Source organism: Callithrix jacchus, chromosome X (assembly GCF_049354715.1).
Source record: "Callithrix jacchus isolate 240 chromosome X, calJac240_pri, whole genome shotgun sequence".
In the NCBI taxonomy this organism is placed as follows: Eukaryota; Metazoa; Chordata; class Mammalia; order Primates; family Cebidae; genus Callithrix; species Callithrix jacchus.
Genome location: NC_133524.1, coordinates 25,563,090 through 25,586,995, shown reverse-complemented (window position 1 = coordinate 25,586,995; position 23,906 = coordinate 25,563,090). Strand labels below are relative to the sequence as shown.

The window sequence follows — 23,906 nt, the reverse complement described above, 5'->3', positions numbered from 1 at the left end:
CTGTTTTTCTTCCCCCTTAACATTTTTCTCACATTTTCGTCTTTATTCTCACAAAATGTTGTTTCAATTGTTCACATAATATGCTTTTCCAATGATGTAGCATAATGTATTTAATAAACGTTTATTCTTAGATACATCCAATTTTTTTTTACTACCAAAAACAATAATTCATCAATGCACATTCTTGCACATAAATTTGGAGGTACATTTTTTTTTTTTTTTTTCAGACAGAATCTCACTCTTGTTGCCCAGGCTGGAGTACAGTGGCACAACGTCGGCTCATTGCAACCTCCACCTCCTGGGTTCAAGCGATTGTCCTGGCTCAGCCTCCTGAGCAGCTGGGATTGCAGGGATGTGCCACCACGTCTGGCTAGTTTTTCTATTTTTAGTAGAGACGGGGTTTCACCATGTTGGCCAGTCTAGTCTCGAACCCCTGACATCAGGTGATCCACCCACTTGGCCTCCCAAAGTGCTAGGATTACAGGCACCTAGAAATGTACCGCACTCGGCCTGGGGTACATTTCTTTAGGATAAATTGCTAGAGCCGAAGGGAAGGTTCTGGAGTCCGTAAAGTCAAAAAACTTTCTATAATATTGTGATGATATTAGTGTGATGGTGCAAAGTCAATGATGGGTAAATCTCCTGGCACATTAGCATCAGTCAAAGTAGTGGCGGCCCTCTGTGGCCAGGTGCTGTGGTTCACGCCTATAACCCCAGCACTCTGGAAGGCCAAGGGGGGTGGATCACCTTACGTCAGGAGATCAAGAGGAGCCTGGCCAACATGGTGAAACCCCGTCTCTACTCAAAATACAAAAATTAGCCGGGCACGGTGGTGGGCGCCTGTAATCCCAGCTACTTGGGAGGTCAAGCCAGGACAATCGCTTGAACCCAGGGGGCAGAGGTTGCAGTTAGCCAAGATTGCACCACTGAGCCAAGTCTCATGGCCACAGAGTGAGACTGTCTTAAAAAAAAAAAAAAAAAAAAAAAAACCCAACAACAAAGTAGTTGTCCCAAACTATACGATTCATCATTGTACTTCTCATCATCAGGTGCTCAGAGTCTAACAAATAGATAACTAAGCCAGTTTCACTTAAGAAAGTCCTCGATGAAAGTAAAATTTTATTAAATTGCAACCTTTAAATATATATCCTTTTATTATCATGTATTGAAGTACAGTATTTTTTTCCAGGAAAAGCACTTGGGCAACTGAGTTGCGAGCTGAACTAACCACTTTGTTCAAAGAACACCATCTTTACTTGGAAGAATAACTGACAGATAACTATGGTTATCTAGAACTGGGTATCTGCAGACATTTTCTCAAAAATTAACCAACTTATCTTGTAACCTCAAGAAAAATCGACTGACAGTATTTGTAACCAATGACAAAATTCTAGCTTTCAATTAGTTTTCACTGGAAAATCTGTATCTACTACCATGAGCTCAACAGCTTCCCAATATTTAGACTTTTCTGATGAGATTGGTGATATGAACAAACGTAATTTCAAAAAAAATGTATAATGAATTTGGAAATTCTTCATAGGTCAGTGAACCAGTATTTCCTAAGTGGCCAAGGCATGATGTTACAAGATCGTGCATGGGTAAATGATCTGCTCAAAGTGAAAGACAGAGCGATGGATTTTAATATACCAGAGCACAAAAAGTTTACTGATATGATTTCAGATTCCACATTGCAAATAACCTTTAAGAAACTATAGCATTACAAGACTTGGTGTAGCGACAAAAATAAAAAGACCTATATAAACTAAAACTCTTCAGTACCCTCAGTACTTTAAGAGTATACAGGGGTCCCACCAACCAGAAGGTTTGAGAACCCCTGGGCTTTACCACTTGCATACGTTCATCAGTAAGAGAATCTATTTTGCTGGGAAATTTTAAAGAGGTCTCTCCTGAATCTGGGCTTTCCTTTCATCTTTCTTTGCTGATAATTTCTGGAAGAAGCGGCTCTTGATGGAAAGCTGTAGTTGAGGGAAATCATCCTCAAAAGATTAGCTGTAACTTTATCGACATGGTTTCTAAATCCTTAGCATACATATAGATATAAATCCTGGGCAGTTTTCTTTCTTTCCCTGCCACTTCCTGCCATGATTCTTGAACATTCTTTAATAGTGGATGGAGACTGAAGCCCTATTAGGCTGGGCTACTAAGAGCTGGGCTCGAAAATCATCTAGGTTCCCAAAAGCATCAAGAGCTCCTCAAACAGCCAAGAAACCATGAGCACTTGTGCGGCCTAAATGAGGCCGAGGAACTTCCACAAAACAAGCTGGGTGACGGACCTCACAAAACTACCTACCCTGAGAATTATGCTATAGCACAGTAAAAACAAAAACAGAAACTTGGAAGAAGTGTCAAGAGTCAGTTGAGTTTTGAACCAAGACAACAAGTTATACATTGTAAGCAAGCTAAGGCAAAAGTGATTTATGCCAAGCTCAAAACAAACCAACACCCATCATTTAGAAAACATCAGTGCTCTAATTCTCATCAGTAGTAGTATTTTTTGGAATCCACACTTTGAGAATTTTTCTATGGTGCCTTGGAAAGGCTGCTGAATTAACCCCCTCCTAACAGAAATATGGTTATTCCATTAAGACAAAACTAAGCTAGACAGGGTCATCTGGAAATTCCTATCTGTAACTATTTGCAAAGGGCTGATTTCCATATGTGAACCAAAATGTACATTCTCTGGCCAAACCAAATATGAAAAACAGCCATTCTCCCATTTCTTGTTGACGCATGCAGCAGAGAACTGATAGTTCCGTTTTCCTCCTTGAAGTCAAGAAGGTCAACAGTGTGAAAATCTCACTTTTGAAAGGTTAAATGAAATCTGTTCTGGTTCAATTTCTTACTCTACTACAAGATAGTAGCTGTAGATGACTGGAGTTAGACCTGAAGTTGAGTTTTTCCTAAATATACAAGGTTAGAGAAATCAAACTGAAGAAAGGAATTCCACTGTTTTGGCACAAGTATTTTTCTGTTTTTACCCAACTGTTTCCAGATATCTGACAACTCCTATGGCATTTCCTCAGCATTTCAAAAAGCTTCCAATTTTCCTGTCAAGAGGAGGCAAACCATAACAGGGGTTGCTGAAACCCCAAGTTCAACATATGTGCTCCTTTTCAATGGCTGTACTAGTCCATTGCTGGATGGCTATCATCAGCCTTCTAGACTCATGCCCTAGTCAGCCTTGTGACCTGGCCTAGCTTGTAATGCTAATGGTGAAGGCTCTTGATCCATCCTACTCTAAGAGTGACTGCAGTGGAGATACTAAGCAACTGGTATCCATAACTGGCTGTCTTTCAAGTTATTACACACAGAATACTGAACTAGGGTCTCCAAGTATGGTCACAGTTTTGATGCTACTATGTGTGACCTGGAAGAGTTACTTGATAGCATCAACCTCTCAGAACATCATGAATTCATTCAATAAAATTTACCGAGCAACTATCAGGTTAGGCACAATACTGGGTGCTATAGTAGTCTATGATATTGTAATATTCTGTGCTGTAGTATTCTGCAGTATTCTACGCTATTGCCCTGAAAGAGTTATAGCCTAGTATCCATTTCCCAATGCTGACTTTGAGACTCTACTCACCAACACTGAAAAGGAAACTACCATATTGACAAACTGAAGGGAGGGCCAAGAGGAAACAGCACAGTTTGGTACCCTTCTAAATGGATGGGAGAGAGCAGTAGAAGACAAAAGCTTTCAGATGGATATCTTGGAGATACCTTGGAAAGACCTGGGCATCAAGACCCCAGCCCAGGTCTGAATCTCTGGTGTTTCTGAGCACACAAAAGGAACACAGCCGAGCCATGTTCACTCACCATGTCTCAGATTGGAACAGTCATCATTAATAATGAGTTCTCTCCAGGTACTTTCTCAGCACTTTAAGTGCGTTAACCCATATAGTCCTCATTATGACCTTATGGGGTAGGTACTATTATTTACCATGATCATGTCATAGGGTAGGAAACTGTGGCTTAGAGAAGTTCAGAACCTAGCCCAAGTTACAGATCTGGTAAGAGACTAGCAGTGGCTGGTCTGATCCAGCCACTTGATAAAATTGAGTGCTAAGCGTTCAGAATGCAGGGAAAGCAATGGAAAGGGCTATGGCTATAACTGCCTCCATCCCTGAAAAAAAACTCAGGAGGAGGGTGGATATCCATATGTGGGGAATGACATGAGAAAGGGAGAGACTATGGCCCAAGCTCAGGTCTCGGCAGTGGCTCTGGGGTTAGTCCTCAATAGGCAACACAATTCTCTGCAGTCTCAGCACCTCAGAATTTGGTGAGGGTCCCTCAAATTAGGCTCTAAACCTAAGCCTCCCCAAACAGGGTTCATGCCATAAGGTTATGATTAAATAAAGAGGTCTTCTGATAAATATAGAAAATACAGGTAAATGTTAGTTATTCTACAAAGGATAAAAGTTGGGTGGCATAAATGGCTGTATTTGAACTTATTTGCTTATTAGAATTCCTTTAAAATAATATTATATACCAGAATAAGCTGCTTGTATAGAATACATAGCTGGCATGTTTTAGGTAACTGGATTTGATCTGTTATTCACTTAGATTTGTACAATGATAAGTTACTTACATTGATATTCTACTCCCATCACCACCAGTCCCTTGTTTCTTAGTTTTTCTGTGAGAACATGCCATAGCATAGCAGCAAAATATTATACCTGACTCAAAATAAGCTTGTCTGACATCTAAAAAAAAAAAACACCAGCCATTTACAAATAAAAACATACCGACCCTCCATGAATGGACACTAGTGTTAGAATACCACATTTAAGGCCAGCACAGTGGCTCATGCCTGTAATCTGAACACTTTGGGAGGCCAAGGAGAGAAAATTGCTGGAGGCCAGGAGCTCGAGACCAGCCTGGGCAACATCCTGTCTACACAAAACTTAAAATAAAAAATTAGCTGGGCATGGTAGTATGTGCCTGTAGTCCTAGCTACTTTGGAGGCTGAGGCGGGCAGACTACTGGGGTTCAAGGCTGCAGTGAGCCTTGAGCACACTACTGCATGCCAGCCTAGGTGACAGAATGAGACTCTTTCTCTAAAAATTAAAAAAAAAAAAAAAGGAATAAAAATAGAGAATATCACATTTAAAAAATGCAATTGGTACCCTGGCATTCATTAATATTTGGCTTCCCAATTAAATAGTATGAAGCAAAAAGAAATACTAATTTTCAATATGTTCTTTTCTTTTAGTTTTAGTAAGATTGAGGATGAGTTCTACAGATTCCTAAAAAAAAAATTACCCTTCTTCAAGCACTGCTGGGCAGCATGGACTGGGCTCCCTGCGATGCTGAATGGGTGGGATGTACATCTACTGCTTCTTTGCATGCCTTTTATACCACTTATAATTATACTGTTAGAGTCTACAAAAAAGAAACCAAATTTATTCTTTTTAAATGTTCTAAATATAAATGCAGAAGGAAATAAACAATAACAAAAATGCTTAGAGTTTAAACTTTTTGAACTAATATACCTGTGATTCTACTGCATATTGCAACCTATAACCTAAAAACTATCAAACCATATCACCACAGGTAAGAAATGAGAAATTTTGAGGGTTATTGAACACTGCATATTTGTAACGAAACAGCAGAGTTACTGAATGCCATTGCGTGGCTCTAAAACTCACAGGTCCACCTGCACAAGATAGCTCTGTTGAGAAGGGAAAGGCAATGGAAATGAGAAGCTCTGTTAGTGATTTACATGGGTGTGGGCAGGAGGGATAGAGTGAGAGGATACTTCATCTCTAATTTATCAGATTTACCTACTTAGTTTTATATATTCCTAACAAAATTACCCTTCTTCAAGTACTGTTGGGAACCATGAATGGTGCTTACTTGTGATGCTAACTAGGTGTTTATTTTTGTGGAGCAAATATTTTAACCCATATTTTACTCTGTCGTCATTGTACTTTCGATAAAAGGCACCTCTAATTCAATCTCTGGCTTAACAACATTTTGTTGGAGGGTTGTTATTAACTTTGTCTTCAAGGAATGCATGGCCACTTAAAATTTTTAAATTTTTTTTTTAACTTGCAAAGATGAAAAACAAGCTTAATATGGATTCTTCATACCCTACAAAACATCCCACTCTACTTCCTGGTGTGTGGCCTCTTCCAAAAGAACTCACAGCCAGCATGCTAAGGCTCAGCATCATTGGTCAAAAGTTCTCTTCTTCCCTAGGTGCTTAAATATGTGTGTATAAGGAAGTCTGCATCATGAGGCAACATATACTGCACATTAGTTTTTAAATTCCTCATAAATGTGGGTCCAAAAGAGATTTAACAACATGGCTTATGGCTGGATGCAGTGGCTCACGCCTATAATCCCAGCACTTTGAGAGGCTGAGGTGGGCAGACAACGAGGTCAAGAGATCGAGGTCATCCTGGCCAACACGGTAAAACCCTGTCTCTACTAAAAATACAAAAATTAGCTGGGCATGGTGGCACACGCCTGTAGCCCCAGCTATTCAGGAGGCTAAGGCAGGAGAATCGCTTGAACCCAGGAGGCAGAGGTCGCAGTGAGCCGAGATCTCGCCACTGTACTCCAGCCTGGTGACAGATCAAGACTCCATCTCAAAAAAAAAAAAAAAATGGCTTATGATACAATATACTAAGAAGTAAAAGAGGAAAAATATAAGGAGAGAACAGAAATCAAAGAGTAACAAAGCTAGGCATCCACTTTCTTTGCAACATTATATGAAGATAGATTCTTCTATCAGGACAATGAAAGCACATTTAGGCAGGATGCTTTTTTGCATCATGATATTTCTGGTTAATGCCTCTTTGCCTGGTATTTGGTTTGGGAAAAAAACAAATCAAGGCTACTGAGTTGGGGACAGGCATATACTGAAATGCAGAGTTGTCAGTGTTGTAAAATATAGAAAAGTAACAAAGAGCTTTATTTGTCATGGCTTTCATGACCTTAAAATATTGTAGAATTTTGTGTTAACCCAAGAATCCTGTATGCCACTAATAAATCTTCCACCAATCTGACAGCAGTGTAAAAACTTTTAAGAGACAAACAGCAAAATACAACCTTCACTTATCAGTTCCTTGGTTACTAAACATCAAGATAACACGTATTTCAGAGAGCAAGGGGCTGTGGCAGAGATCACAGATAAAACGGAAAAGAAAACACAGCCCCTGTCCTCGAAAAGCTTACTTCAGGAAAATTCTGAGATTATAAGGCCTACATTGACTTTTCATGGAGTGAGACCACGAATTTCTGGCTCTAGCAACTACCAGAGGTTAACATATGCATGATACCAACAAGCTGTTCATGTGTTCTTTCAGATGGAGGGCCAGCCCCATCTAGGGCCGGCAATATCTTAATGTTTAAAAATCATAGTAAAGTACTCATATAATGTACAAGTTGCTAGAAACACAAGAAGGCTGGCAGGGAACATTCTAAAACCTGCATAAGCCATCAATGAAAATGTAGGAACATATTTGAGTTGACTATCACTATTGCATCTTCTAGAGGCTCCACCTTTAGAGGCAAATGGCTCTTTAAGTATTAAAATAAGGGTTTAATATCCTTTAAAAATAACAGTACTTGAGATGAGTGTCAATGACCCAATATCCCCCTCCCAGGTACCAAGAGGGGTCACATTTCCCATTTATCAGCAAGTCATCAGGATAGGCCAGCATCTCAATCTCAGACTCTCTTCTGTGGCTGCTTCTTGGATGGCTGAGGGGAACACTTCAAAAATGAACCAGCTAAACAAACTTCCCAGCAGCACTTGACAGAGCTACACCTATTCTTCCCATTTCCAAAGCAGTGGAGAATTAATTACCAGTTCTATGGATCTATTGTAAGTATAATAGACTAAAGAGCTATCACAGACACATTTATTGTAAAAGCACAATCCCAAGAGTGTCTAGTGGAGGGCCAAAACGATTAACACAAATGCTTTGTCAGATCAAAGATAAAACCTGCACCGCCCAATTGAGGAATGAATTAGAACAGTGGGTTATCTTTCAAATTAACCAGGGCAGTTAGTGAGGAAAATTTCATGAAAGTGTAATTCTTAGCCTTTGTGAATCCACACAGCAGGCATTCTGCCAGCTGACAAGATGATGAAATTTTCATGCTTAAAAAAAGCCCTCTTCATTTCCCAATTTAGATTAGCTAGTGTTTCTCTCCCTTTTGTGTGTGTATGTCTATTTGCTCTTCTGGAGCAGAATTTAAGGGAGGGGGAACACATATCAATTTTTCACTGTAAAATTGAGTCTTTCAAAAACATCCCTAAAAGCTTAGAGTTAAGTCTTTAATCTGCCTTTTTATGATTTTCAAAAAATACCAATTCAATTTTAACTTTATAAAAAAGAAACAACAAGGACCAGGGCATGAAATCAACTTTGAATTAAAGCATTCTGTGCTGCCTCAAAGTCTTTCAAGACTTCATCAAATCCAGAGACAAAGCATAGAGTTGTCTTCTTCCTAAAGAAGTTAATATATTACTTAAAATATCCTGGTTCAGTGCTTTTTGTATTTCTATGTATATCAAAGTTTAAACATTATAGGAAATTGAAATTCAGGGGATACAATCATTGCTACAGAAGAGGGGCAACAACCCTCTCCTCTCCCACAAAGGAGCCAATATTTATTAAAGTATTATGTGATACAGACTGCTTCTCAGATAAACTTAAAACAAATATTTGTTATATCACATTTACTCAGTCAGTCCTCTTAATTCATGGACAGAAGGTAACAAAATATGTGATATAACTTTCCAAAATTAAAGTGATTTAGAAATATATTTTGTTACCCCACACTTTTGTCCCTTTTTTCTTGACAATCTAATTTCTTAGTCATCTAGAACTATGTTCCTTGGCAGGGTATGGTGTTTGGTCAAGTACTACATTCCATTCATCTTCCTGGAGTTCCTTCCTCATGAAGGTATCTTCCTTTCTCAGTGCAGTCTGACTTCCCCTGTAGCACTTCTAAGACTAAAATTAAAACAATATTAAGACTCTTGCCTTTATTGCACAAACAACTTTTATGTCCAGTGGGTAGTATTTTTTAAGTTGCTAAATAGGAGAAGATCATTTTTGGTAATTAGCCTCAGAGACAGTCACTTAACCTCAACACTTACTATCAGTATCCTTACCTCGGTATACTTGGTATATTAGTCTCTAACTGGATTACCATGACCATGACAAATCACACTGAACTGATAACTGTAATCAGTATCACTAGAGGCACAATAACAAAAGAAACTCAATGCCATGTCCCTCTAGGAGGAAACAGGATGGTCTGCCAATGAAGTAGAACCTAAAGGTGTAGGGGTTTTTGTACAAAAGCTCTCATCGGGAAAACATTTGAAATATTTATTTAGCATGGGGCCATAAGAATGAATAACGGATTTCTTTCTCTGCCATCAAATCACATATACTTCAGATCAGAAAGTAGAGAAATAAGTTTCTAATTTTGAGGACAGTCATGTCAATTTTTAAGCCCAGGAGTGATATATGGCCATTTTGATCAGAAATTCCTTAGAAATGTCAATCAAGTAGGCAGTCAGCTACAGAAAAACTGTTACTTAATGTTAGTGAGATGGCTGGCAGAAAGACAATTAAAGCAAATGCTCTAGAAACCTTGTGTTAAATATATGGATCCCTAAAAATAGGTTATTTCACTTCAAAAATACTTATATAACCACCACCACAACATAAACACAATTAGGTTAGAAATCAGTCTTTCAGTTAGGGCATGTTTCTAGCTATACAGAAGATCATTTTTCAGAGTACTTCCAACTTAGTCAAAACAGACTATTCGTTCATAAAGAAGGAAATAGAAGAGTTTCTTCTAGTATTAACATTTCCATGGTGAAGATCTTGATAGACTAAACACAGAGAGAAAACTCAGAATTCTTCCCAAGAGTCAAGCAAGGATCATACTCTGTTCAATGAGGCCTGTAAATGAGGAACTGAATAGTTTTGATTTGGGCTCTTCATACTAAATAAAGGCCTAAAATTTCACGTGCTGCACATTTCATCTACTGAGGAATGTGACCCCACAGATAACTTTTATTCCCATCCAACTGTTCATTAAGGGCAGCACAGGATTATTCTCTAAAATGTTTCAGATTTTCCCAAAATGGAGTCATAATGATTATTTTTTAATGATCTTCAGGCAAACTGACTTGCTTTTCTGACAAATATAAATCATTCAACACCAAAATCATAATGCTGGAACTCTGCTTTTACTCTTCATCTTAATGATCTAATAGTTGCTTTTCACATAATGAGTTCTATTTTAAAGAAGAAAATGCTGTTATATGTTGACTAATACATGAGGAGAAAGTACAGAACGATCTTTAGAAAAGTCATGGGCATTAACGAATACGTGAGCTTTTTTTTTTCAATGCGTTGCCAATGTAGCTTTTAAAAATAAGTTACAGTGAACTTTCAAGTAACAGAAAATGTGTTCAGATGACAAATGACATACTGAAACACTAAGAAAAATCAAGTGGGAAATGTGAGGGCTTTTTTTAATTTTTGAAGAGAAAAAAACTCATTCATGTGAAATGTGTTAAAAACAAAACTCTGAATAAAAGCCTTCTTTCCAATGAAGACAAATCACTGTTCTGGCATTTTTACTATAAATTTATAAAAATTAGACATTCTCTTGTGAATGCTAGACAAACAGCATTTAAATTTAAAATATATTTGATTACATCAGAAAACCAGGCTATGGAGTGGTTTAGAGTGCCACATAAACACAAACTGTTAGCTTTGTATGGGCAGTCTACTAAGATCACCACATATGATCTTAGAGCTCGACTTGCTGATAATAGACAACAGTGATTTTTTCTTCCTTTATCCAAACATCTGAGCAATCATTTAATTAGTCTTATTTAGGTAACAATAAACTAAAACATTTCTTAATTAAATTTCATTATTTAAAATACTGCTCATAAATGAAGTAGATGTAATGCCTGAGAGAAATAGCAAATAATTTGTCATGTTAATATGTCAAAATTACATACTTTATCATATATGTATTAATAGCATTTCACTAGGAATTTTTCTCAAAAGCCTTTTCAAAATGTTACAGTTTCATGAAAACCAATAAGTAAGTACCAAACCTAAATCAACTGTGCATGTAAGAATGTCATTATGGATACTTACATCGTAGTACTTTTTAATGAAACGTCTAATGTCCATGATCAATTTGTTGCTCAGTTGTACCGTAAAGGTCAGAGGTGAAGCATTACAATCGATGTTACTGCAACGATACAAGCTGGGCTCCATATCGGTTCCCTACAGAAGTCAGGACAAGTATACAAGAAGTTACTGTACGGCTATAAAAGGTTTTTTGTGCTTAAAAACTTACATGTCATCCTAGTGTTGAACATTTTTAATTTGTTTTACTGGTGAGTTTTTAACCCTATCTTCTCAATTATTTTCCTCCCAAAGATACTTTAGTCACACATACCTTCCATTCCTTGCCATCATCACAATGGAGTAACAAAGGAAAAACTCTGAAATCCCTATTTTACATTCAATACACGAGGGACTCTATGGATAAAATAATTTTCCCTCTGAAAATACCAGTGAAGTCATGTTACTGGAAATAAACCTCCTTCTTAGAGATATCGATAAAAACTTTAAATTTGCATTTACTCATTACGAACATGAAGAAAAGTAAGAGCCTTTATCACATTAGTTTGTTTTCATCTTGTCAACTTAATTTTAAAAATAAAATCTAAAAGAAGTGTAGTACCACAAAAACAGTATCACTTATTGTCTGCTTCACAAATCTAAAATTTTGGCAATTTTTCCAAAAAATGAAATGTATTTGGGAGAGGGAGGCAGGAGAAATAAAAATGTGAAAGAAATAAATATTAATATTTGGAAAAAAACATTTTGTTTTGCTGTGTTTCGTTTTAAACAAAGACAAGGCAAATATAATATATAGCATAACTGTTGGGATTTCTGAAGCACTTGTTTTCCTTCCTGATACTTAAACATCTTGGTTTCCTGCTCCAATCTGGTACATAACCCTACCCGCCACACTAAGCAATTCCAGGTGGAAGAGATTTCAGAGCTTGACATCGGCTCTTCCACAGTTAGCCCATCTGCAAGTCGTCAAGCCTCCATGCAATTAACTATCTTATTTACAGCTGTAATGAAGCAAAACTCAAGGATTTAGCAAGTATTGCTGATCTGTGTCTGCCTCTTCCTTGCACTTGCTTCCAAAGACTGCTTTGTTTTGATTCAAAAAAATGCAAAACATCTGCTGTTTGTCCAAATTAACTTAAAATAATTACTTTTAATTTAGATAAAGGGTGTCTTTTCTTTCAGTCTCAAGGTTTTACACAGTTCTGCTGCCTATTCCTTTGCCAATGGCTAGTCTATGCATAACACTGCAGTGGAAATCAAGTAAATTGGCCAAGTTTCAAGCTCTGATCCAAGGTCAATAATACATTTTTTGGCAGTACTTCTTGAAAGAAATGTCTCCCTGTGACTTTTTAAATGTCTAATATGCAAAGACAGCAGAAAAGATAATAAGAGTACCTTTGCAAAATGGAGGTAAGGGGGGGGGGATGTGTAAAGACAAACAGAAACTTTCTCAAAACACTTAGTTCCCATTAACTTTATTTAAGATAAAGAAAAATATTGCTCTAAGTCCTAATAGATGGGGGGGTTGACAGTAGGGCAATAGAGGTTACTAATTAAGAAATTATAATAAAAATACTTAAGATAATTTAGAATTTTTAAGGGATTCCATTTAAAAACCAAGGTCAAGCACTCTAGGAAGCCAAAACAATATTCAAGCACATTCAGTTCAAAGTTTTCAAGCAGAAACAAAGTAAGCTGTGAAGGTAGATTTTACATGATGCTAAAATTCTTTGAACACATGAAAGCAGTGTGGGTGTGTTTATTTTGCCCTTTTTATATACTCCATAGTGGGGGAAAGGGGCAAGGCCTTTATACAAGTTCACTCACAAAAAGACAAACAGAAACAACTAACCGAACCATCAAAGACATTATCATAAATATTCTCAGTTCCACATGTAGGGCATCGACATTTGAATCTTTCACAGTCCCTGTATTTCTCTTCATCAGTGAGCTGTGCTGGGCCCCCAAGTAGAGCATCATTCTCTTCATCTTTATGATAATGATGAACTCTAAATTGAGTGGGGTCAAGTCCTATTAATGAAAAAGAAAAAAACAAATTCAGAAAAGTATTCCAAAAATACCCCAAAGCAGAAAACTCTCACAAAAAAGATTTTAAATTCATGAACTTACACACAACCATTTGAACTCAAGAGCACATGGACAAATGACTTCTCTTTTTACAAGAGATTACTTCATAAATAAAACAAGTAACTGCAACAAACGCAACACAGAAATATGCCAGTGAACACTTGGGTTTGGAAGCAACTACTTCTACAGGATGTTTTTATTATTCTCTTAAAGTTACAATGAAAACCTCAAATAAATATGTACTTTTATTAAGAAATTCTCTTAAAATCGAAGTGTCACAATTAAAACTGAGAATAAAAACCCCATTAAAGAAAACAGGTTCACTGCCATTACAATTCCTTCAAGTGCAGACACAGCTAACCCTGATTTCAATGCAGTGGTCGATTTCATCTTGGCTCAGTAGTTAACAGCATGTAGGTTGCAATCTAATTCAGTGGTTAAAATTCAGTAGCAGCATCTGAGACAAAACGCAACATGGTTTTCTTGATGTTCGAAATTCAGAAATTTAAAGTATATGCAAAAACAGTGAGTCTACAGATTCTATAGGCCAAAATGTCCCTGAGAATCCTGAAACCAAATATACCTTCCATATTTCAATCAAAACAACACAAGAAATCAATCAAGGCATGTTTACGCTATTTTGTTTCTACAAACTAATGAAAGAAAAGAAACGTTTTTAGGCTACCCAATTTAATTTACCCTTAGTCAAAATATGTGTGTCAAAATTTACTATTTGAATTTATACTTAAAAATAATTATTCTACACTGTTTCTTACAATTTTAGGGATTGCTAAGGGATTGCTCTCAAGAAAACATTGTTAAGAGACAATATTTCTATCTTTTGGAAATCTAAGGAAAAGCTTTTGGAAATCTAAGGAAAACTATCTTATTTTAGTATAAAGGTAAATGAGTAATATAAAACAGTCACTGAGCCAAAAGCTCACAAATATAAAAAATATCTAAAAATTGTTTTAAATTTATCAACAGCTACATAGGTAGATAAACCTAACAGATGCATTCAGAATTCAGCGACAGAATCCTAAATCCTATTTGGTCAGTTGTCAAGTGATATCTAGTAATTATAAAACACTGGAGGCTAACTCTTCATAGTTGAAAGGGGTCAAACAAAGAATAAGACAACTGAGACACAGAGTCTCAGTTTTCTCAGCTGCAAAATGGAGGTAGCATCACTGATCATATACTTTTGAAGTTTAAACTGGATAACGGAGAACAAACAAAGTTCAATGCTGCCTACTGCTTGGCAAGCACTGAATAAATGTCATTTGAATGAAAAAATAAAATAGTGAACGAACATCATTTAATTCAGACTATACTCACTCAAGATTATGCATTTAGAAAAATATATGAGACATCTTCATGCTGCATATGAAGTTAATAGCTACTCTTTGTAGGAATTAAAGTATTTCCTAAAGTGGTAGTATATGATAAAAACAAAGAATACACATTCAGAACAATTTGAAAAGCTGTTCTTCGTTAGTGACATAAATTACATTAACACGAGCCACTTGTCACCAAGACACTATACACTTTTATTTTACAAGTTACCTAACCCCTAAGAGAAACAGCAAATTAGAGAAGTATGTGGGAATACCTACACCCTCACATTTAAAGCTAGAGAGTCAGAGGAATTGAGAGAGACCACGCCCATGAATGAGGCCATTTATTCTCTGTAGTGAAGGGTAACTGTTGCTAATTCAAACTCCAGTTGTGAATCCAAGTATTCACATAATGTCTTGCTTTATTTGCAATTATAGGAAAGCAGCTTCACTTTTACTCCGACCCTATAACTATTAATCAATTTCCCAGGCCAACACTAATCAAAAAGAAAAATAAGCAACATTTTTCTAAAAGGCAAGTTTCTTTCACAGTCCAAAAATAAAGCAACAATGCTGGGTTGCACATATACAAAATTGGCCAGGCTATAAAAAGGAACCAAGTTGAGCTACTCTCTACCCCACCCCACCAGCCATGGCTCACTTGGCACGCCTGAGTGCATGAACCTGCAAGCTCTGACCCTGGACGGCCTGCCTACAGAGTAAGCCAAAAATGAGTGTGGGCCATCTTGCTACAGAGTCATGGAGAAACATGTGCCTGAAACTTGTAATAAATATCAGGTTCTACGAAATGTCCACTCTAAATATCCATTTCTACAAATCACTCAATCTTCTGGAGGCAGTAACAAAGCTAACTGGCTTAGCTAATTACTTCATATTTATTCCCAAGCTGGTTTTATTTTTCAGGGGAAGGGGCTTCAATCTCAGTATCAGTACTCTCTTGGTCATAGTTCAATGCTAAAATTTAGAAATATAAAGGGAGACGAGACCGTAATGAGCTTAAAATATGAGGTATATAATAATCCTTGTACAAGTTACTTAAATACCAAAATGCTGTTTAAAAAGTGATTTTCTTGGGAGGGCAGTTATAAGTTCAACAGGCAAACCAGAGAGGGCTAAATTAAATCATTATAAGAAAACATAAAATGTCATGTTAAAAATATAAGGATCATTGCTGCTGGAATCTTTTTTGAAAAGCTAAAACAAGCCCCAAACTTATTAAACATATACATTAGTTTTTCCAAATTCTCAGAAAACTGGTAATAGCAGCTTATTTCAAAGTTTCAGTAGACTTTAAAGTTTTACTGCTTGCACCCTAAACTCATTAAGGCTGGAGTGAAACAAGAAACAAGTATCTGGTGCTGCCACCTAGAGGTAGAGATTTAAAATTTTTAAATGTGCAAAACAGAGCAGCTACATGTAATTCCATTTTTAATTGTTGCCACTCCAAAATTAAACACTTCTGTCAAAAATGACATTAAAGTAACATTGTTATTACTGCACTTGCCCTACAAGCATATACACTGTATAATTAATATTACACTGCTTACATTAGTCTTTGAACAAAAGATGCAAAACTGAATCCCAAATACTTTACTGCTTCTACCGAAAGCTTTCTCTGAACAACCGGCTTAAAGGAACAAACTTTGTGCCCCATTTGAAAAAAGTAACTTCCATTTATTTTAGGCTAGCTCTTGACAGGTGACTTAAATCATTTGGTGGGGCACAGAATAAAGGAAGGAGCAGCCTGCCTGGGCTTTGCAAAACCAGTTATCTGGAGGAAAAGCAGCTGTGGTTTCCCCCAGAATAGGCTGAGATGATGTACACTTTAATTCAATTATGTGGCTTGTAGTGATAGACTCATTTGTGCTGGGGTTGAGGGTACAGAAGAGGCAGTGGAATGAAATTAAAATACTGTCATTTATAATTAGAAAATTTCTAGGATCTCACATTATTTTGGCAACAGGATCAAAACTCTCATGTTTCAAGAAGTATTTATAGAAAGTAACATCATAGGCATCGGTGTGGATGAGTTTAGCAGTACTGTCTTTACTTAAATCACCATAGTCTTATCACACACACCCCCAATGTGACACTTAGCACAAAATTATTTTTCTACCATTGCGCTTTCTAACCATTGTAAATTATACCTGTTTTTAGAATGTTCACCTGCCCCCACTCCCAAGTTTTTAAACTGTTCATAACTTCAGGCATACGATTATTAGAGAGGCTGATGCATTTAATCAAATACTTTCTTTCCTTCAAAAGACAAGGTCTCTATTAGTGCAACAGCAAATAACTACAGTAATATGTTCATGCAACTGGGGAAGAGGGAAAATCCACATAAATGAAACTCCAAATGAGTAAAGGGAGTAACTGATATTTATAAGCAGTGTTTGTAATATAGATCATTTACTCTATGAGGGAAGCTAATTAATAGAATCCTATTGAGTGAAATTTTTTTGTAAAAATTTCTTAGAGGAAGTAAACCATTTATCTTTTGCATGGATCTAGGCTTTTATTTATCTAGACATCTTAGAAGACAATATGCAAACCGAAAATTTAGTATGATTAAATAATTTTCAAATGGTGAATGCTATATCCACAAGAATGCTCATAGTAGCTTTTTTCATAATAAATTTATTCAATATTTATTCAAATATTGAAACACTCTACATGTCCATCAACTAGAGAATGGATAAACCAGTATAATCTACCATGAAATACTACTCAGCAGTGAAAAAGAGTGAATACTGATACATGCAACAAGACAGATGAATCTCAAAAATACCATGCTAACTGAAAGATGTTGCACACAAAAAGGGTATATACTGTAGGAAACCATTTATATGAAATTCTTGAATAGGCAAAACTGACTTATGCTGATAGATTTCAGATGAGTGATTGCTATTGTGACAGAGGTGCTGACTGGGAAGAGGCACAAGGGAACATTCTGGAGTGATGAAAATGTTCTGTATCTGTGTCTGGATGACTGATTGTATAATACTCAAAATTTTAGCATTTTGTGGTAAATTATGTGAATTATACTCTTTAAAAAGCATGCCAAATAGGAAAAGATGCTTGTGTAGGTTGAACATCCCTAATCCAAACATCTGAAATGCTCCAAAATTTGAAACTTTCTGAGTACCAACATGATACCATGAGTGGAAAATTCCATACCTGACCTCTTGAAATGAGTTGCAGTCAAAACTTTGTTTCATGCACAAAATTATTTAAAATAATGTATAAAATTGTCTTCAGGCTATAAGATATATATAAAACACAAATGAACTTCATGTTTAGACTTGGATCTCATCTCTAAGATAGCTAATTATCTATATGCAACTATTACAAAAATCCAAAAAAATCCCCAGCACTTCTGGGTCCCAAGCATTTCAGATAAGGGATACTCAACCTATAATATATACTTCCAAAAGACTCATAATTAGAACACGTGGGAAATGCCTGCAAATCAGTAAGAAAAAGAGAAGCCAACAGAACAGAAAAAGACTTGGACAGCTCACGAAAGGAAGTATCACAATGGCCAAGAAGCATGTGAAAAGGTGTTCCACTTCATTAGTCATCAAAGAAATACAAATTAAAACCACAACTCTATGCCACTATGTGAAATGAAGATGGAAAATACTATCTTACCAAGTGTTGGTAAAAATGTGGAGCACCCATACACTGCTACTAGGAAATGTAAACAAGTAGAACCACTTCGGAAAACCGGCAGTATCTACTAAAATTAAACATACACATCACTGATGGCCTAGTGGTTCTCCTTAGTACGAACCCAAGAGAAATACATGCTTATGTTTGACAGAGAACCTGTACAATATTAAGTAAAAGTAGTCAGGCACAAAGAAGACGCAATTCGTGTAATGTCCCAAAAAATCCACCTCATCTATGTTATTAGATGCCAGGTGTGTGGAGGATCATTTCTAGGAGACAAGAGGGGCCCTCTGGGAATGCAATAATGTACTGTTTCTTGAGTTCAGTGCTGCTACACTAGTGCATGATGGCCTTGTGAAAATTCATCAAGCACTTTAGGTTTTGTGCACTTTTCTGTATGCACGTTATACTACGAAAAATACATATTTAGAAAGGGTGAGAAAACTGCGTACTAAATATTTCTTATGAAACATTTGTGAATTTGTTACAAAATGCATTGAATCTCAACTGGCATTATGTGCCTCCTCACAGACTTATAACCCATTGCCTAGGAAGAGGTGTGTATTTTATATTTTAGCAAAATAAAAAATAAAATAAATTAAGCCTAAATATAATCATATGTTTAGAGCTAACTATTTATAGGAAATATAGGAGACAGAGGAACATGTTAAAAGATACCACCAGGATGTGATCAGTAAACTCTAGAATGAGAAAAATTATATAGGACAAAAAGCGCAGCTTCTTTAATAAACAAACTGGGAGGATCAACAAAGGAAAACAAAATAGAGATTAACTACCAAGTTTACCCTGACTGGATTCCAATTCAAACAAGGACCTTTAAAAAAAAAAAAAGTGTATTCACAGTGCAATCAGGGAAATATGAACACTTACTGGAAATTAGATGAAATGGAATTGTGAGGCTTTTTTATGTGATATGATGATGATAATGTAGTTATTATGCTGAAAAGGGGCATCTCTGTCTTTTAGACATGCAAAATGGGTCTGGCACAGTGGCTCATGCCTGTAATCCCAGCATTTTGGGAGGCTGAGGTGGGAGGATCACCTGAGGTCAGGACTTTGAGACCAGCCTGGCCAACATTGGGAAACTGTCTCTACTAAAAATACACACACACACACACACACACACACACACACACACACACAGAGACCAGCCTGGCTAACATTGGGAAACTCTGTCTCTACTAAACACACACACACACACACACACACACACACACACACACACACTCCAGCTGGGCGTGGTGGTGCATGCCTGTGATCCCAGCTACTCAGGAGACTAAGGCAGGAGAATCACTTGAACCTGGGAGGCAGAGGTTGTTGTGAACTGAAATTGCACCACTGCACTCCAGCCTGGGTGACAGAGCAAGACTCCAGAAAAAAAGGAAATGCAAAATGAAATATTAACAGAGAAAATACATATCTGGATATACTTCAAAGTAATAGCGGAAGGTGGGAAAGAGGAATAGTAAGATTGGCCACCACTGCAGAATACTGAAGGTGGGTGACGAGTATATGGGGGTTTAATCTTACCCTGTAATTTAAATATACGTGACACTAGAGAAAATTTTACATTCTTTGCTATCTCATATATATATAATTTTTTCCATAATAACAATTTTTTTTTTTTTGAGGTAGAGTCTCACTCTGTTGCCTAGGCTGGAATGCAGTGGCCCAATCTCAGCTAACTGTAATCTCCACCTCCCAGGTTCAAGCAATTCTCCTGACTCAGCCTCCCGAGCAGCTGGGATTACAGGCACCTGATGCCATGGCTGGATAATTATTTTGTATTTTGTAGAGATGGGGTTTCACCATGTCGCCCAGCCTTGTCTGGAAGTCCTGACCTCAAGTAATCCACCTGCCTTGGCCTTCCATTGTGCTGGGATTACAGGCCTGAACTGTGCCCAGCCCAACAAGTTTTTAAAATACTACACATCCAATTTAAACAATTTACCGTACAAGTGTCAGACAACCGAAACTGTCTTTCACACCAATACACCTCTTCATAATATAAATGGAAAATTTCTGAGTAGTTTAAAAGAAATAATAGCCAAGCTTTTTGAGTTAAGTGAATACCCAAGATTTTTATTTTCCTGGAGAAGACAATTCTCGAAATCTTGACAGAATAAGCCTGATGAGCAGCATTCAATTAACTTCAATCAATTGGTTTTAATGTCCTTGACAATAGACGCAAATATAAATTTTAACTTAATGAGATGTATATTTCTGGGCAGGAGAAGCTTTTGAAGTGTCTTCTTCCCTGGCTTTTTTTCTTCTTTTTTGTCTGTTTCTTTTTGAGACAAGGTCTTGCTCTGTCACCCAGGCTGGAGTGCAAAGGAACAATGACAGCTCACTGCAGCCTCTACCTCGCTGGTTTAAGTGATCCTCCCACCTCAGTCTGCCGAATAGCTGGGACTACAGGTATGTGCCACTACACCCAGCTAATATGGGTACTATTTGTAGAGATGGGGTACTGCTATATTGCCCAGGCTGGTCTTGAACTCCTGGACTCAAGCCATCCTCCTGCCTTGGCCTCCCAAAATGCTGGGATTACAGGCATGAGCCACGCACAGCTCCTGTTTATAAACCTGAGAAAAGATGGTAACTGTGCTGAAAATATATTTGGGATACAAAATAACACAAATAATAGTCCAAAGATTGCTTATCTTACAGCACAGCCCACTTCTCTTCCAGCTGTGTTAGTAGATGTGGGGGGAAAACAGCTAGGCTCAAGGTTTCTAACCACCAACCTTCTAAAAGGTGAGTTTAGTCCTGCAAGAATGGCCATAATCAAAAAATAACAAATGTTGGTATAGATGTGGTGAAAAGTGAACACTTTTGTACTGCTGGTGGGAATGTAAACTAGTACAACCATTATGGAAAACAGTGTGGAGATTCCTTAAAGAACTAAAAGGAGATCTACCATCTGATCCAGGAATCCCACTACTGGGTATCTACCCAAAGAAAAAGAAGTCATTATACGAAAAAGATAGTTGCTCATGCATGTTTATAGCAGCACAATTTTCAACTGCAAAAATAAGGAACCAGCCCAAATGCCCATCAATCAATGAGCGGATAAAGAAATTGTGGTATACCTACACCATGGAATACTGCTCAGCGAAGAAAAAAAATATGACATTGGCAACAACATGGATGGAAGTGGAGACCATTATTCCAAGTGTAATAACAAGAATGGAAAACCAAACATGGTATGTTCTCACTCATAAGTGGGAGCTAAGCTATGAGGACACGAAGGCATAAGAATGACACAGTGGACTTTGGGGACTCGGGGAAAAGGCAGGACGGGGGTGAGGAATAAAAGACTACACAGTGGGTAGAGGGTACACTGCTTGGGTGATGGGTGCACCAAAATCTCAAAAATCACGACGAAAGAACTTATTCATATAATAACCAAACACTATGTGTTCCCTCAAAACCATTTGAAATAAATAAATATATAAAGGTGAGTTAAGTAACTGGTTAACCATTGTTTTACTTCTGGTTTTGGGAAAATCTGTATTATGAATAATAAAACACCAGTATTAATATTTTGTCAGCAAAGGGGAACCTATAATTCATCACCTTAACCCTTTTCTATTTTATTATATACATACATAATACAGTGTATGTATACAATGTTGTGTAGTATTCAGCATTTTTTTCCTTACCCATTTTTAGGTCTTATCCATTTTTCTATAAGCTACACAATCTTGACAAATGTCATTTGGGTGTACTGAATTAAAACAATCTTTTTAAAAAATTGATCTAATTTAAATAACTTGAGAAATCCTCATTTTCCTTTAAAAACTCTAAGTGTTGCAAAGCCAGAGTTGTTACATAACTCATATAAAAGCTCCGAAGCAATTATTCCAAACATGCTCTGGTTTGGTTCAAAGTTCTGAACGGTCTCACTGCTTATGTGAGATGAGCAGTGTCACTACTGGCCCTCTGTTGTGGGCGAGCAACAAAGAAGCAAACCTGTGCTCACCCTGTTGAGACTGAGGTGCAGGACTGTGCAACTGAAACCCTTAAAGAGACTCTCCGGAATTCCCTAAAGTGCTTTGAGGGTGGCTGAGACATGGGTAACCCCTACAGTTCATCATAGGCTAGAAGAATTGGTAAGCAGTGGGGTGGGCAACCATTCCCAATTTCACACTGGCCTCTCCACAGCCCATTTCAGCAATGCCTCTACTTTTATAAACTCTTCCATGGTGGGCCCAGATAGGAGTGGTTTTTGCTTCCTTTGAATTTTGATAACCCTTTATTTCACCTTTTTTGGGACATACACTGTGTTGCCCACTAGACTTTCCCACAACAGTGAAATCAACTAAATGACTGGGCTGTAATTTGAATAAAGGATCCACAGCTGCCTCAACTTTGTATCGTTCTCGATGCCTATTATGGCGCTAGGCATGGCAGGTCTTCAATTAATATTGAATACAAAAGTAGACTAAACTGGGAGCATAAGCTATTGGATGATGTGCTTGGAATGGCACTCCATCTTGTAAGAGATGCTCTTATCAGCTGGTAAGACTTCCTTTAACATTCTGCAGTGCATTTGGTATAATTTTTTTTAATTTTACTATTAATTATGTTATTGAAAATATTTACAGGTTGGGGCAAGGAGCAGTGGTTTGCGCCTATAATCACAGCACTTTGGGAGGCTAAGGCAGGTGAACCACCTGAGGTCAAGAGTTTGAGACCAGCCTGGCCAACATGGTGAAACCCCATCTCTACTAAAAATACAAAAATTAGCCAGGTGTGGTAGTGCACGCCTGCAATCCAAGCTATTCAGGAGGCAGAGGTCGCAGTGAGCCGAAATCGCGCCACTGTACTCCAGCCAGGGTGACAGAGCAAGACTCTGTCTCAAAAAAAAAATATTTACAGTATGGAAATGGTCATGTTTGATAAAAGCTTAATAATGAAAAAAGGCAAAATTCTTTATTGAGTAAGTAATACCTGAAGTACCCACTGGTGGCATCATTCTACCCCTACACATCTGTACTTTATTCCCTTGTTTGTAGGTGGATCTCCCTGGATCTGTAAAAAACACCCCCAAACATTGCTTATTCCTGTTTGGCTCACTGTTGCACTTATTTCTAGAAGGTATTACTGAACCCTGTCTACTGACAAAAACTACCCTCTGTAATATGGGTGGTATGCATCATTTTTTTAAAAAGGAAATTTTTGCTTTCCAATTTAACTCAGTACACACTGGGTTAAGTGTGTCTGTCTTAAGTAGTATTTTCAGAGATTAAATTCTAAATTCTCATGTTCTTCAAGCATCAATAATTTCTCAGGACCAATGAGAAAACTGCCCAGATAGCCAAATGCCTGAAATGTTATCACCGACCATGAAGACAGGTTCTTTTGAACTACTGTTCAAATCACTGCTCACTGGAGGAAAGATGTTACATATAATTCTAAGTACCGTTATACATAAAACATAAATTTATTAAGCGGTGAAATTCAAGAATGAACTTTAGACTATTCTCGTCACTGGCCTAGTCTGCTAGGTATAGAAGACTATTTGGATGTTTAAGCATATTATGAATATTTCATTTACAGAATACGGAAGAGCTTTCATTAGAAT

The 23,906-nt window shown here is 37.2% G+C and overlaps 1 protein-coding gene across 11 annotated transcripts in view; it reads right to left on the bottom strand.

Moving 5' to 3' along the window:
- POLA1 (DNA polymerase alpha 1, catalytic subunit) overlaps nt 1-23,906 on the bottom strand; it is a 316,077-nt gene that overhangs the window by 153,626 nt on the left and 138,545 nt on the right. For all 11 annotated transcript variants that reach the window (XM_008989090.5, XM_078363411.1, XM_017968391.4 and 8 more), the window contains 2 exons: nt 13,030-13,208; nt 11,184-11,315 (listed from right to left, as the gene is read on the bottom strand). In XM_008989090.5, coding sequence (XP_008987338.2) covers nt 11,184-11,315; nt 13,030-13,208 — 311 coding nt within the window. The remainder of the gene's footprint in view (nt 1-11,183; nt 11,316-13,029; nt 13,209-23,906) is intronic.